This window comes from Akanthomyces muscarius, chromosome 6 (assembly GCF_028009165.1).
Source record: "Akanthomyces muscarius strain Ve6 chromosome 6, whole genome shotgun sequence".
Taxonomy (NCBI): Eukaryota; Fungi; Ascomycota; class Sordariomycetes; order Hypocreales; family Cordycipitaceae; genus Akanthomyces; species Akanthomyces muscarius.
Genome location: NC_079246.1, coordinates 3587314 through 3601861, shown reverse-complemented (window position 1 = coordinate 3601861; position 14548 = coordinate 3587314). Strand labels below are relative to the sequence as shown.

General features: G+C 50.7%; 6 protein-coding genes across 6 annotated transcripts; 2 read left to right on the top strand and 4 right to left on the bottom strand.

Annotated features, from left to right (window-relative positions):
• Positions 1-60: 60 nt before the first annotated feature.
• LMH87_001288 (uncharacterized protein) lies at positions 61-521 on the bottom strand (the record flags this gene model as incomplete). Its single annotated transcript, XM_056199342.1, has 3 exons — positions 61-100; positions 196-307; positions 392-521. The coding sequence occupies 3 exons, from the start codon at positions 519-521 to the stop codon at positions 61-63; spliced, it is 282 nt and encodes a 93-aa protein (XP_056056198.1).
• Positions 522-1652: 1131 nt separating this feature from the next.
• Positions 1653-3808, top strand: LMH87_001287 (uncharacterized protein; the record flags this gene model as incomplete). Its single annotated transcript, XM_056199341.1, has 4 exons — positions 1653-2261; positions 2310-2543; positions 2594-3477; positions 3529-3808. 4 exons carry the CDS (start codon positions 1653-1655, stop codon positions 3806-3808), a joined length of 2007 nt encoding a protein of 668 aa, XP_056056197.1.
• Positions 3809-4031: 223 nt separating this feature from the next.
• On the bottom strand, positions 4032-5036 carry LMH87_001286 (uncharacterized protein; the record flags this gene model as incomplete). Its single annotated transcript, XM_056199339.1, has 1 exon — positions 4032-5036. The coding sequence occupies one exon, from the start codon at positions 5034-5036 to the stop codon at positions 4032-4034; it is 1005 nt and encodes a 334-aa protein (XP_056056196.1).
• A 764-nt stretch (positions 5037-5800) lies between these two features.
• Positions 5801-7138, bottom strand: LMH87_001285 (uncharacterized protein; the record flags this gene model as incomplete). Its single annotated transcript, XM_056199338.1, has 2 exons — positions 5801-6526; positions 6593-7138. The coding sequence occupies 2 exons, from the start codon at positions 7136-7138 to the stop codon at positions 5801-5803; spliced, it is 1272 nt and encodes a 423-aa protein (XP_056056195.1).
• A 640-nt stretch (positions 7139-7778) lies between these two features.
• Positions 7779-8354, bottom strand: LMH87_001284 (uncharacterized protein; the record flags this gene model as incomplete). Its single annotated transcript, XM_056199337.1, has 1 exon — positions 7779-8354. One exon carries the CDS (start codon positions 8352-8354, stop codon positions 7779-7781), a length of 576 nt encoding a protein of 191 aa, XP_056056194.1.
• A 3639-nt stretch (positions 8355-11993) lies between these two features.
• Positions 11994-12958, top strand: LMH87_001283 (uncharacterized protein; the record flags this gene model as incomplete). The annotated part of the gene is made up of 4 exons (XM_056199336.1): positions 11994-12027; positions 12161-12183; positions 12263-12566; positions 12627-12958. 4 exons carry the CDS (start codon positions 11994-11996, stop codon positions 12956-12958), a joined length of 693 nt encoding a protein of 230 aa, XP_056056193.1.
• Between the last annotated feature and the right edge of the window lie 1590 nt (positions 12959-14548).

Sequence of the window (14548 nt, the reverse complement as noted above, 5' to 3'; positions counted from 1 at the left end):
TCTGCCCTTCCAACCATATTGTCATATTTTTTTTTCCCTGGGTATGTAATTTCGCTCGTTCTATCTCCGTTTCGACGACTCGACCTTTTTGAGTTCCTCCCTGTACACGGTTAGCTTCAATCCATAGTCCCATCATCAAAACACCCTGGCGTCGTCGCTCGGTGGGCACATGGGCAGGAAACGGTATCAACGCACTTGAGCTGTGTCGAGAAGTCATCCGTCGTGTCGTCGTCGTCCCAGCTCTCCTCCCACAGGTGCTTGGTTTGACCCGAGCCCTGCGCGGCTTCCGTCTGGTCCTCCGGCCAGTCTGCCCATCATCTCGTTAGCTTTTTGGGTCCTCGCTGCGCTCATGGTTCAAAGAAGAGGGCCATATAAGAGGGGGCGGACGCACCGTCAACGGGAAAGTCCTCAAACTCGTCGTCCTCGCCCAGAGCAGTGGCCTTGGTCTCCTTGGGCGGCTGCTGCTGCTGGTCGCCGGCTGCGGCGGTGGTGGTCTTGTCGTCGATCTTGTCGGCGGCCATTGTGGCTGGTGATGCTGTGCGCGCGACGTATATGTGAAAAGCTAGGTGATGCGGTGAATGCGCAAGCAAGGGACGTGGTTGGTGGCGGCGCGAGAGAATGTGTTGTATGATGAGGTGCGGGCTGGAGCTTGGGGTCAGATCGCAGCGACAGGCAGGTGGATGCTTGCGTGAGCTGTCGAGCGCCAGTTGACGTGGGGCGAGCGAGGGCGGAAGAACTCGGTCCCGGGGTATAGGGTAGGCTGTATTTGGTTGGTTTCGAGAACCAAGCCTGCTATGAACCGGGGGATTTCATTCTGAGAGGGAAAAAAGAAGAAACAACATTTCTAACGGTACGAGAAGAATATCTACGAATGGAAACTTTAGCAGAGCTATTTGTGTGTTGTAGGTCTTGTTGGAGGCCAGCACGTGCGTCTGACGAGCCTGACGAGCTCATGTGGTTTCTGCCGCGTCAAACAACCTCTCCAGCAAAAAGTCGCGACCAGCACCTGTCAGCATCAGTGGGCTGCCTTCGTAGCCACGTGCTGGCAGGCCTTTTTAACGGAGGGCTTCCTTTGTACAGCAGCGACGACAAACGCCAGCACCCGTGCTTGATTTAGATTAATAAAATGGCCGACTGACCTCTAACGTTACCAAGTCGACGCCTCCATACCAGCCTCATATCAAAGCCAATCACACCTGAAATCACAGCGCATCCCATTGGCCGATAGCGTCCCCCAGGCACATCCATCCCACATCCCCATCTCACAGCGTCCTCCCTCCGCCGCTGACGCCCAACTAGCGCCCACAGCCTTGCTCTAGCCTCAGCCAGGCGGACCAGAAAGCCGGCGTGCGTGCTAACTCCGTCACCCAACGGCCCCGAATCAAGGCGTAAAATCCAGCGGACATGCCGCTGTCGTCGTCACCGGTCGGCGGGGCCTCAGCGCCTGCCGTCAGATCCGGGCAGTGCACGCGTGCGCCGAGTTTCGCATCCGATAAGGACTTGATCATTACATCTTACTTTTCCATTACCCCCAATTGCAATTTTTCTCTCATTTTCCTTTGTTTCAGCGCACTTTTGTCGGGTTTGGGCGCAACTGTAGCGGATCTTGAGCGATATTTCGCAAATCGCGACATTTCACAAATCGCGACGTCATGAGCCGCCTCACCTCGTGGTTCGCCGGCCCCAAGGCTAATGCCGTCGACCTCAAGGCAGAACTGGCAACCGAGCGCGGCGACCTCGAGCAGGCCATGCGCGCCACCAACCTCATCATCAACGACGACATCGATGGCGCCGAAACGGAGCTGCGCAAAGGCAACTCGACCTACCACGACCTTGGCACCGCGCTCGTCTTCTTCATGAAGGCCATCTTGGGCTTTGAAAAGGAAAACATTAGCAAGGCGGCGGACCTGCTAGCGAAATGCGAGACGAGGGCCTGGGATGACCTCAAGCGCGCACAGAAACGAGCGGCGGCGGGCCATGCCGCGGGCGAGATTTACCCACCCGGCACAGAGTACGAGCTCGTCGTGACGCAGACGCAGCTCATGTCAGCCGTCCTGGGAGTCTTAAACGAGAGCGTGATTGAGGCCATGAAGAGCTTCCTGAAGCTGCGGAGGGCGTATATCACGCTAGATGCCATCATCACCAAAGAAAACGAGTACTTTAAGAAGCAGCGCGCCCGGAAAGGGTCCAGTAGTGCCGCCGTCGCCAGCGCCCGCGCATCAACGGAGGACAAAAAAGTCTTTTCGGCAACACAGACACCGGTATCGTCTAGCACCAGCCTCGAAGGCTTGTCGGCTGATATGGAGAAGCTCCCTACCTCGCTGAACAGCACGGCGCCGGCGCTGCAAGATATTGACGTTGAGATGGCGAACCCCATCGACGCCTTTATTCACTCGGGCGTCAACATGTGTATGGGTATTTTGATGCTCATGATGTCACTGATGCCGCCAGCATTTGCTCGTGTCTTGTCCATCGTGGGTTTCAGAGGTGATCGCGAAGCAGGCATCCGCATGCTCTGGCGTTCTGTAGCCCATCCCAATGCGGTATGTATGCCTCGAAGCGGGATTGACCTCATGCTAATATACTGATACAGAACGGCGCATTCGCTGGCATCATGCTGCTTAATTTTTACCACAGCATGCTGGGCCTCATCGATATCCAGCCTCACGAGGCCGACTTTGACGAATCCGCCGAGCCGTACGGCATTCCCCAGCAAAAGGTCGCCGACCTGCTCTCCACCATGCGAGAACGCTATCCCCAGTCGCGCATGTGGCTTATTGAAGAAGCCAAGGGCCTCGCGGGTCGCCGCGACTTGCCCGCCGGTATTGCGGAGCTGGAAGGCGGCACGCCGTCCAAGATGAAGCAGGTGACGGCCATTAACCAATTCACCCTCGCCCTCTTTTCCATGTCGGCCCACGACTGGCCGCGCATGCGCAAGTACTTCCTGCACTGCGTCGAGGTCAACACGTGGAGCGCGGCCCTGTACTATTACATGGCGGGCGCGGCGTCGCTGGAGCTGTATCGCGATGCGGTCGCGCGTGGTGACGCGGCGGAAGCCAGCACCGAAAAGAAGACTGCCGAAAAGTACCTCCGCAAATCCGGCGAGACGACGACCAAGAAGAAATTCATGGCTCGCCAGCTTCCGTTTGAAACGTTTGTGCAGCGCAAGGTGCAAAAGTGGGAGGCACGCAGCAAGGAGCTCGGCTTGGATCTGGTCGATGCAGTGGCGGTCAGTCCCGCGGTGGAAATGATGTTTGCCTGGAGCGGACCCAAGTGGATGGCCACGAGCGAGTTTGAAAAGGCAGAGGAGTGTCTGGCCTGGAGCAGGCTCACAGCGCCGGCCGACAAGCTTGAGAAGCTGAAAGACAGAGACGAACTGGGCGTGCGCGCTGTGTCTCTGGCCTCGATTCTGCGCGGGGCCAACCGCCTTGACGAGGCCAGGGCCCTACTGCAAGAGGAGGTGCTGTCGCACGACAAGTAAGTACATGTATACCCGATTGCGAGGACGACGATGCTAACATGGTCTAGAAACCTGTTCAAGGGTGGACACAAGGAAGACTACGTCGTGCCTGCGGCGATTCACGAAGTAGCCGCCATTGCGTGGGCCCAGTGCGGTCAGCCGCCCTCTGACCTGGACGCCGCTCAGACGGAGGCGTACCAAAAGGAAAAGGTCAAGGAATGCGAGGACAACTTGGAAAAGGCGAGGCTGTGGGAGGCCTATGTCCTAGATGCTAGGATGGGCATGCGGATCCAGTGTGGACTGGCGACGCTGGCGTGGTATCGCAAGAAGAAGGGCTGGGCGGCATAGACGGCGTTTGTATTTTTGGAACCAACTTTGCATTTCAGTGTGGATGCAGCATTTTCCGGTACAGATTTTGGTATATACTACATTAGAAGGAAACGGACCAAAACTATAGACGGCAATGGGTATCATGTCTAAGCACATACACAATTCGGACATCTTTCCAACGCTTGATTCTCAGCAATCACATTGCCATCCGGGCATCTTTCCAATCTTGAACCTGAGAAGATCAAATTTCCTTTGCAGTCCTTCTCTTGCCCTTCTTTCCTCGCAGCGCGTCCAACCCGCCCTGCACCATACTCGCGCCCTCGCCCACCTTGTCGCCGGCTCGTTCCTGCAGCTGGTGCTTCTCCGCCTCGGCCTGTAGATCCTCGAGGACGCCCCTGCCGCGACTCGTCCCGTGCGCCCAGTCGGCGACGCCGTACGCGCCAAAGTTGGCGCCCCCGCCGCTCGCGTAGTGGATCGCGCAGCGCTGCCCGAGGCCGCGCATGACGATGCCCGGCACGACCGTGTACCCGGACATGCTGAGCGTCTCCTCGAGCGTGCAGAGCGCCGCGAAGACAAAGTACGTCAGCAGGTGCGCGCGGATGAGCACCGCGGGCAGGTACAGCGGGAGGAAGCGGTGCAGGAGCAGCGGCAGCGGGTGGTCGGCGAGGACCTGCAGCGAAAAGGGCGCGCTGGGCCGGCTGTGCGCGTAGGAGGCGTGGAGGCGGGCGACGGGGGACGACGACGCGCCGTGGAGGAGGAAGCGGTGGATGTAGTACTGGAGGACTTCGCGCGCGATAAAGGCCATGGCGATGTGCTTGGCGATTTGCCATGGGAACGGCAGGGTCGTGGTGGTGAGGAACTCGGGCTTTCCGAACGCGACGGCGTGGGCATAGCTGCAGGCGCCTTCGACGGCAAGGAGGAATGCAGTGTTGAAGAGCGCGAGGAGGAGAAGCTGGGTGAGCGCGCGCCGGTTCCGCGGTGGCAGGCCCGCGCGGCCGCCGTGCTTGATGGATTCGGCGACGCTCGGCAGGCCAACGTCAAAGAGCAGGAAGATGAGCGACGGGGCGAGCCAGAAGACGAGACGGATGGCGGCGACACCGACCAGATGCACCTTGATGGGATCGTGCGACATTACCAGGGTGCCCCACGAAATGGTGAATAGCAGTATGTTGAGGCTTGTCGACCATGATGGAGGGTATGGGGCCCAGAAGTATGTGAGCACGGGGATGGAGAGTAGGAGGTCCATGGTGGTGGTTGCATTGGCGGATTTTGTGAGGCTTGTAGAGATGGTAAAGTCGAAAAGAGAGGGCAGGTTGTTGTAAATAAAAGTTTACGCTTTAGACTGGGATATAAGGAATGTTGGTAAATCGCATGTATTTTCAAGGAAGTTGATGTTGGACCCCTGCTGCGCGTCCCTGAAACCCTGTTTTGCTAGGTTGCGCCGCGTTTGCGAAAGTGACGTCAGTGAAGCTGTTGATCTCCATGGGACAGCAGGCACCGCTGCGCGCCGTCTAATTGGCCAGGAGCAAGGCAGACTTGAGTTGCGCAAGGACAAATAAATTAGAAGTGAATAGAAAAGAATTAGGGAAACTGGCTCGGAACCTGAGCTGGCGCCGCTTCAACCTGAGCAAAAGGTGATCCGGGGGTGACGAAAGCCTGAGCTGAGTGCTTAGCCTAGTTTCCGGGAGCACCTTGTCCCTGAGTCCCACGCTTTCAGAGTACCGACCATTCATACACTACCCATCACTGACAAGGGAATTTATCATATTCTCAGTATTGTGTAGGCGCTATAAAACGGTGGCGGCTGTCTTTGCCAAGACCACTACACAGTTGCTGACGCGGAGTAATGCCATGTCTTATAGAGCACGGGCGTGACATTCTCCGGAGGCACCATAGAGTACTTTTCAGATCATATAGGGTAGGGGCCGGAACATGGAACCAGCTGAGCGTGGTTAGCCAAATTTTTTCAGAATCAAAGTTACAAGATAAGCCTGGCTAATACAACGCTCTTTATAAACGCTCTAGTAGGTGCACCTGGAGCCTGGTATTCTCTAGGCTTCCTGGGAATCTCAGTGCTGCAGGTAACTTGTACTCCTTTTCATGGCCACCTTTGATGAGTTTCGCCCATGCTGGCTGTTCCTCCTCCTCTGAGTTTGTGCTATTGCAAGGACTGCTCTTGGGCGGCAGCAGAGCCCGGTAAAGTAGCCACTCGAGTGGGTATTCCTTTTCTTCTCCTTTGTTGCTACCATCAGGCAGCGCGGCATCAGCTCCCGGGCTATCTACAATAAGCAATAGACTCCCTTTGGGTGCTGTCAAAGTCAGTCTCAATAAGAAAGCTGTGGTTTTAGCAATTGAGATTGAGTAGAACTCGTGGAGCGTAAAGAAGAGGGTAATTAATGCCGGGTTCGGCCCAATCATCGCACGCAGATCGGTACTTTCGCTCTCGAGAATGTCGATCTGGTTGACTGCTAGATTCAAGACGTGAGATGGGATGGCTGGGATATTTGAAGCGTGCGCCTTGGCAGTCGCATATTTCGAAAGAGGAGGAGAATGTGTAAGAGTGTGTTGTAGTTTTGTGACAATCCCTGACCAATCGTGCCTATCAATGAGGTTGAGATCAACCATGGCACTGTCGTTGTAATCAGGGTCGAGGTGTGAGGAAGCGATAGAAACAAAGTCCGTCTTTATCGCATCAGGAGAAGATGACTTTGGCCGGGGGCATTCGTCGAGTTTGCTCTGATGAGATTGCTTCAGCAATGCCACACATGCTAACAAGTCGGATCCTCCTCGCCCAATGCATACGATCTTGGATGGTTTTTGCCCATCATTGTGAAGGAACTGTTGGACCCATGCAGCCTCTCCCATCTCGCTGCAAATCCAAGCTAGTACATTTGCACTCGTCAGAGCTCTACTAGGACTCCAACGGATTGTAAATGCCTCCAGGAAGTCCTCGGTCCCGAATGCCGTGCAGTAGTCCTTTTGGTCGAGGGCTTCCTTGACCGCACGTAATACTGGTATCAATGCATTGAATTCATCGGCGGCAGGAAACGTGGTTCTAATTGTGTCAAGAATAAGCTGTTGATGTTTGACAAACAGACTCTGGATCTTTTCTGTCAAGCTGGTATCCTTGACTGCTGCAGGCGTCTGCTTGGCGGGTTTCCGTATGTAGCTTGGTCCAGTCCAACCCGGACGGCGGACCGGTGCTGCAACTGGTGCCTTGGATGCACCGCTGTCCGACTTTGGCCCATGCTTTGGTTGTGATTGTGCATTGCGCTTGAACTTGGTCATGGTAAATTTGACTCTTTCAAGGTAATCGGGCAAATGCTCAGTTGCAAGGCAACGGGTCATAGGTAAACGAGACGTCTACGGAAAAGTACAAAAATATTACTCTCTGATCGGCAAAAGTATTTTCCGACACGCAGCCGGAGGCCATTAGTGGCACCGGCAGAGTCGAAAGCGGAAAGTTATTCTAGTGGCAGTAGAGACCATTGCCACTAGGTTACTAGCTTAACGTCGGCCACCCACTCGGGAACACCCCCGCCTGGGAGTGTGTTTTTATCCTATTTGCTGGCAGAGGCTCTCAATTTGTCGCCAAGGTGTGAGAGAATAAAGGTTATGGGATAAGTTGGGGATATATTATGTAATCCTTTAGCTGTTGATGGCAGGCTTGGATCTGGAAGGGGCACTATTGTCGGTGCAGGCCGAGTTGAGTTAGGGCGGCCCGAGTTCCGTCATGCTCTACTCCCCTACCCTGGACCGATGCGATAACTGCAAGCGGAACCCTATCCTTCCGGCTTGTCGGGGGGTTTTTGTTTTTCGAATAATTATAGTATTTGATAAATATGAAGCACTTTCTAACAATTAATGTGTACCGCAGTCTTACATACTCGGATAAATACTGGTGTGAGACGTAGAATTAAGCTTAGTTTCCTTTTTCGAGTAAGCTAATAAGTCATTAGAAATGACCTCTAATTTACATTTTTGAAGCCTAGCTGTCCTTAAGATGCATCCACTTGATGCTAAACTCTTTCTCGCCAAGAAGGTCCACGTCCGAAGCGAAATCGTCAAGAATCTCATCATTGAGGGTGTAATCAATGCCGCCAACGGTCGCGTGGTTGATGGGAGAGGTGCTGCGACACTTGCTTTCTGGGTGGTGGGCCTTCTCTGCCAGAGCCGGTACCTTGTGGCCGCCATTGTTCGCCGCCAACTCGAGAGCATTACTTCGAACACAGCCTTGGGGCACAAGAAGCACCAACCCGACATTGAAAGGGTTGGTGTTGTCGTAGCAGTGACTAATGGTGCCAGTGAACTGGCAAGTATCGCAGTTGCCAAACCTGTCAACGTAGGTAAAGACAGGGATGCCGAGCGGGCCTGTAGTATAGGTTTTCACAGTCTGATACAGGTATCTTGATGGAGGCGCTTCACAGCAGACAAAGGGATCAAGGTCCCGACAGCCGAACCTTAGACCACCGCAGTGGGCGCTTCTATAGTAGTACCAGCTGAATGGACCAGCTGAGACGGCCTTTAGAAGTCCGAAAACGGAAAGTACAGAAGTAAACTTCATGTTGAATCGAGCTTGGTGCAACAGATATCGCGATTGATAACAGCAGTTTATAGTTGTTCAAGTCGTACAGAAAACGACTGTTCGAATCAAAGAGAGAGCTTAGAACATTAAACAAAAAAAGTCTTGAATTGAGCCTGGGATAGAACAGTAATAGAGAGATCAATTCGGAATGTATACCAGGGGCCCCTTCGATAAATAACCCTAGCGACGACTGAAGAGCAAGGGCCACTGGAAGCCTTGCTGCTGGAAGCCTTGCTGCTGGAAGCCTTGCTGCTGGAAGCCTTGCTGCTGGGGGCCTTGCTGGTGGAAGCCTTGCTGGTGGAAGCCTTGCTGGTGGAAGCCTTGCTGGTGGAAGCCTTGCTGGTGGAAGCCTTGCTGGTGGAAGCCTTGCTGCTGGAAGCCTTGCTGCTGGGGGCCTTGCTGGTGGAAGCCTTGCTGGTGGAAGCCTTGCTGGTGGAAGCCTTGCTGGTGGAAGCCTTGCTGGTGGAAGCCTTGCTGCTGGAAGCCTTGCCGCGCGCATAGAAAGTATATTTACTATTATCTAAAAATAAATATAGCTATAAATAGTATGATAACAATACTGCAGTTTTTAAGTAGTCTATTTTAAGGTATTATATCGTCTATAAATAAATGAGAAATTAGCTTGGTATAACATTATGATTATCATTCTACCACAGGTAAGGGCGAACTTATAAACATATATCCTGTCCCGTCCAAATATTTCTCCACGGAACAATCCTTACTATTCACACTTTCAACCACCAAAAGTTATTTTAATCGCCCACATTTTCTTGTCCCCATCAGTATTTCACGACAACTTCTTCTACTATGAAGCCGTCTGCGCTGATCTTCCTCCAGGTAGCCTCCATGGCTACTGCACTCTCGCGTGGAGACGTTTCGTACGCTAAGGCCGAGGCAGCCTGTGGTGACTTGGGGGTCATGGAAGTCCCCGTTGGCGTTGACCCCTACACTGTTCGCGCATGCAAAGAACACCCAACATTCAACACGACCGATTCTTCTTCTTTGAAGAGACGTGAGTGCTGGCAGGGTAAAGCTGTGGGCTGTTCTAAGTCGGGATGGTGCTATAAGAGATGCGATGTTGATTGGTCGGGTCCTTGGTGCTGGACTACTGTTGATGGTCCCCTCAGCTCTTGGAAGAGTTGTTCGCGTGACAGCAACTGCAGCAGCAAGGACTCCTGCGGAGGAGGGAGCTGCAAAGACTGTGGCTGTGGTTGCTGAAATGGTCAACATGGCTGCAACCACCCGTCGAGTGAGACAGAAGACGAGTGAGATGGCCTGGATGTGAAGGATGTACGGCAGTCTGTCGCCATAGACACTTAAGTACAGAATTTAGTTCAATGTGATCCAAGTGCATTACTTCCCATTTCTTTTGCATTAATCACTAGGGTCATGAGTTTGCCGTTGCGGATCTGGCTTCCGTCAAGCCAGCAAAGTCATGTTCGCACGTTACCACCTCAAGACGCAAACTAGCACCCTAGCGACTGGAGTCTATTGCTGTCTCGCAGACAGTAACATTCTATCGCGAGCCGTCTGCCTGAACTATAGCGCTAGATTCAATTGAATCATATTTCCATTATTTCTTTCGTTTTATCGAGATGCTTCTTAGTATTCTTTGAGTATATGAACGCTTGTAAGAGCGCAAGGTCGGAACCTTTGCGGTGTTCCGCCACGGCCAAAAATAGAAAACCATTGCGCCTCTTGGACTTTTCCCTAGGAATTACGTCTGTCGATGCTTTCACTTTGAACAATTGTCGAACGATCTTTACCGCTCGCACATGTAGTAGTCTGGCTAGAAACAAAGCTTGCCTGAATAAACTCAGCTTCTTTGTCCTGGCCCGATTCACTCCTGATAAATCACTTGACGTGCTATAGCAGACGAATAGAACTCTGATGATGGCTATAGGTATACAGCAGCACCTTTAGGCCCGAATTATGAGTTCGATCCCCCAGTCCTAGCCGGGACTGAGAGCGGTTTTTTTGCATAATATAGTATAAATGTTAAAGACGCCAGAAGACCCTGCAACATACTGGGTAGCAATATAGGTACCATACTAGTAGGGGCTCTAGTTGCGGATACTATTCTTTGCTACCCACAATTTACCTAAAAGAGTGACAATTTCTTGCTTAGGACTCAGTCCTAGTTAAACTGGCTAGGACTGTGGCTCCTTATAGTCAGCATAGTGTACAAGGTGGTAAACTCCACAACCTTCTTGTACCTTGGTCCCAGCCGGGACTCAGTCTCAAAACCCAAGATCAGGGCCTTGGGCGGCGCGAATGTCGCGGGTTCCAAATAAAGTGGCCGCGTGGCACAAGCCACGAAAATAGCTGGCATCGGCTAGCAATACGGACAATAACATATTCCTGCCCCGCTGCTACCCCGCTCCAACAGTGCTACCTTTGTTGCTCCGTTCCTACAGCGCCACTTTTGCTCCTCAAACCCCAACTTTACGAAACAAGAGGATCAAGACAGTACTACTCGAGACGTTCATAAAGCAGCTCTGGCAGCTTCACACACCACAAAATGCCGGGGGAAGACACTGCGGCCAACACTGCGGCCAACACTGCGGCCAACACTGCGGCTGTTACTATGGCCCAGAAGCAACCTATTTCACCAGAATTGGCCGCCTTGTGCAATTCACTCGCTATTCGTTCAACACCCTGCAACTATTGTGAACTCGAAGGCGTGGGGTACCACGTTAGTGCGAGCGGGCCAGAACGTGATCAAATTGTGGCCGATTTCGAAAAAAGCGCTGAAGGGAGCTTGAGCTATGAAGATTTTGCGGCGAAATGGGCCCATGCAAGAGTACAGGACTGATACCGATGGCAAACCTTGCTGCGGTACCTACGCTCAACGGTCGTCTACTCAACCGACGTCGTGGCTAACGCTGAGAAAGGACATTGCAGGAGAATCTAAACTCTGTTATCTTCAATTCCTCCTCTTTATACAAGAATCGTTTAGATGGATTAAATAAATCGCCCAAACTCTCACAATAAAAGCCCACGTCATCAACAGGCCAGCAAGTGTCCGTCTTCTACCTATGTCCATATTTTCAGCTCAAAGTAGCGCGTACCCTATCTTTCAAGCTGATCGTTTTGTGGCTTGTGCTTGCTCTTGTTATGCTTATATCATGTAAAAGCTGCCAGCATCTTGACCTTATGTAATCTTTGGCCGGAGCCATCTTCTGCGTCGTGGCCGGAAGACTCGCTCTCGCTCTTGCTCTCGCTCTCGCAGTGTAGCTCATTGCCATCGCACTGGCAGCCAGCGCACGCGAAATCATTCCCCCATTAAGTCGTCTTACTAGTATTCTTAGGATCAGCTTTGCCGTGGTCGAAATCGTCCAGCGCTATACTACGATCGAACAGGCCCCCTCCTTTGGGGGCGAAAAAAAGATCCGTATCCGCGCAGGTAACTTATTGGCAGTCGCCGCCCTATTGCAGTAGCTTATCTAATACCCCATTGTCACGTGGCGTCACGGCGAAACTTCGGGCGCCTCATCGGGGCGGTTGGTTGGTCGTTCTACAGCACCAGCTAACTCATCTAAATCGGAACAAAGAGCTTAGTCTAATCTAACTTGGGGTGATCAATCTCTCGAGAATGGCATCTCACTCGGACGTCTCATGCAGGACAGTGCTTCCGTCTTGTCAAAGCTATGTGCGCTCGCATTTGGTCCGCCAACCACCAGATGCAGCCAACCAGACAGAACAGCCGAATGTCTACAGTAGTTCAGTTACTCCACTCGATATCACTCGTCCAAATGAATTATCTGAAGCTACAGAAGCCCTAGCACCCCAACTTGCGAGAAATCTGGTGCGTGCTCTTCCCTTACAGCTCAGCCTGTGGCAAGTCTTGCAAGCGGTGCCACAAGGGCTTCATTAACAGGGACCAGCAACAGGGTGACTGCACCGAATTGAATGTTCCGCATGACCTCACTACTACAAACAGCCAGCTCCTCGAGCATTCTGATTCTTTGATTCTTCCTGAATATTCTGCAGCGTCCATGGCCGCATCATATATTATGAACGACTCTGTTAACACTGGGTTGACATCAAGCTATGCAATCGTCAATGATCCGCCGGAAGAAGTGATAAATGCGATAAACTTTGATTCGCAAGTTTTGGAAATGGGAATTCGGGATGGCCAGAATGTCTTTGATTTTGCGGAAAGCATCGGCAATGGCATGGCCTCGACGGGTTTGTCCAATTTTCCAGAGACCAAAGCGCCTTACGCTACAATGATGACCGGTGTCTCAGGTCCAGCATCTTCTGACATTAGCGCTGGTATTGATTCCGGCTCTTTACCGCCCGCGCTACAGTGTTTGCATCCGTCATGCGTTTCAAAGTCGCTCTTTTGGCGCAAATGCGACTTGGACAAACATGTCCGCCTACATTCCCGCAAGTATTTCTGCAGCTTTCCTGACTGCCACATGGCTCAGGGCAGAAAAGGCAAAGGATTTGGGACGAAGAGAGATATGCTTCGGCATGAAGACTCGCACAATCCATCAAAGGCTTGTCCTTACTGCGGAAAGCTCTTCAGTCGACAGGATAACTTGCGCGTTCACTGCAGGCGACAACACCAGAGCTGAGTCTTGCAGCCCGATGTTTCCAGATTATTGTTGCATCACAGCGACTTCTCTATTTATTTGGAGTTTTGAAATGGGCATAACCACTGTAGCGGCTATCATGGATAGGCATTGTGGATAGGCACTGTCGTCTTGTGTCGCTGCTGGCTAAGGTCAAAGATTTGTGTTCGGGCTATGCGTGCCGCCATTTGTCAGTATTATTTGAGTAGTTAACGCGGCGCGGTGATTAGCGATGACGATGAAGCCGATTTGATATGTTGATTATTTTATTGGGAACAAAGCATGTGCTTGATAGTTCCGTGCTACCAGTACCTAGATCAAGGGGCAAGCAAGAAGCTTGTCCAGGACCTATGCCATTTTTGTGCCTATATGCCCCTGTGTTATATCAGTATGTAATTTGCACTAGTTGAGCGCTAATCAGGACCCAGGACACGAATGCATTTTTTTTCTTGCGGGTGACGATTAGCGATGAGGAGAGTTGGAGCTAGGTCTTAGTGTTATGAATGACAAACAGTGACAGACCGGCTGGCTCAGCCCACAGTATCCAGTGAGATAAGAAAGTCGATCCTGGAGAACCACCTAAAACAGCTACAGTGTCACGCAGCCAGGACTGCCTACGACTATACTAGGGCCTCTATCCTATAAAAGCTGTTTTTTACTATATATTTATCTGTAGTTTATAGGAGCTACCCCTTTAGGGTGTCTCTAGGCGTCTTAATACCTATATAGCTAGCTTAAATTAATTAACTACTTCCTTTTATAACTAATAACTGCCTGATATAATAGTTATAAGCTTAGTTTATAAGAATTAGCTCTTTTTAAATTATTAGAATATATAAATAACTTTATTACTTGTTTTCTATAAGCTATTAGGTTATAAATAGTTAGTTTAACTAAGAATTATAATTACCCCTTTTACTTTTAAATCTTTAAGACTTAAATTATAAGTTTTAGGCTATTATAATTCTAAGAACACAAACACTAAGTAAAGCTATATGCTAACTTGTAGAAATATTCTATATACTCTAATATTAAGGTATTACTCCTATAAAGGTTATATATTAAATATTAGTATAATAAAAGGCGCTTTTAAGTAATTAATTATAATCTTTAAGAATTAAGTTAATTTAGGTTAAATTACTTTATATAAGTTAAATTTATATCTTATATATTATAATAGGGGCCTTAATAATAAGTTATTATTTTAGGTAGAAGGAGAATACTATAATAATAGCTTATTTATTAAGTTATAGTAAGTCTATTTCTTAGAGAGTAAGTTAGGCTTAAAGCTATAGGGTAGTATATTAAGTAGTATTATAGGTGTTTATTAAGAGTAGAACTCTTAATAGTGAAACTATTACTTAGATTAATTAATAGAGATCTAGACTCCCTAGCTACTAGAACACTTCTCCCTTAAGTACTTATCTACCTCTCTATTATATTCCTTAGATCACTTAGATCACTAGTGATCTTAAGTGATCTATCTTTAAAGATGCTACCTTAGATTACTGCTGGCTCACTGTGATCCACGGTGATCTAGTCACGTGACCTAGCATCCTAATCGGGCGACCTGTAGGCGCCCGCCTGGTCGCT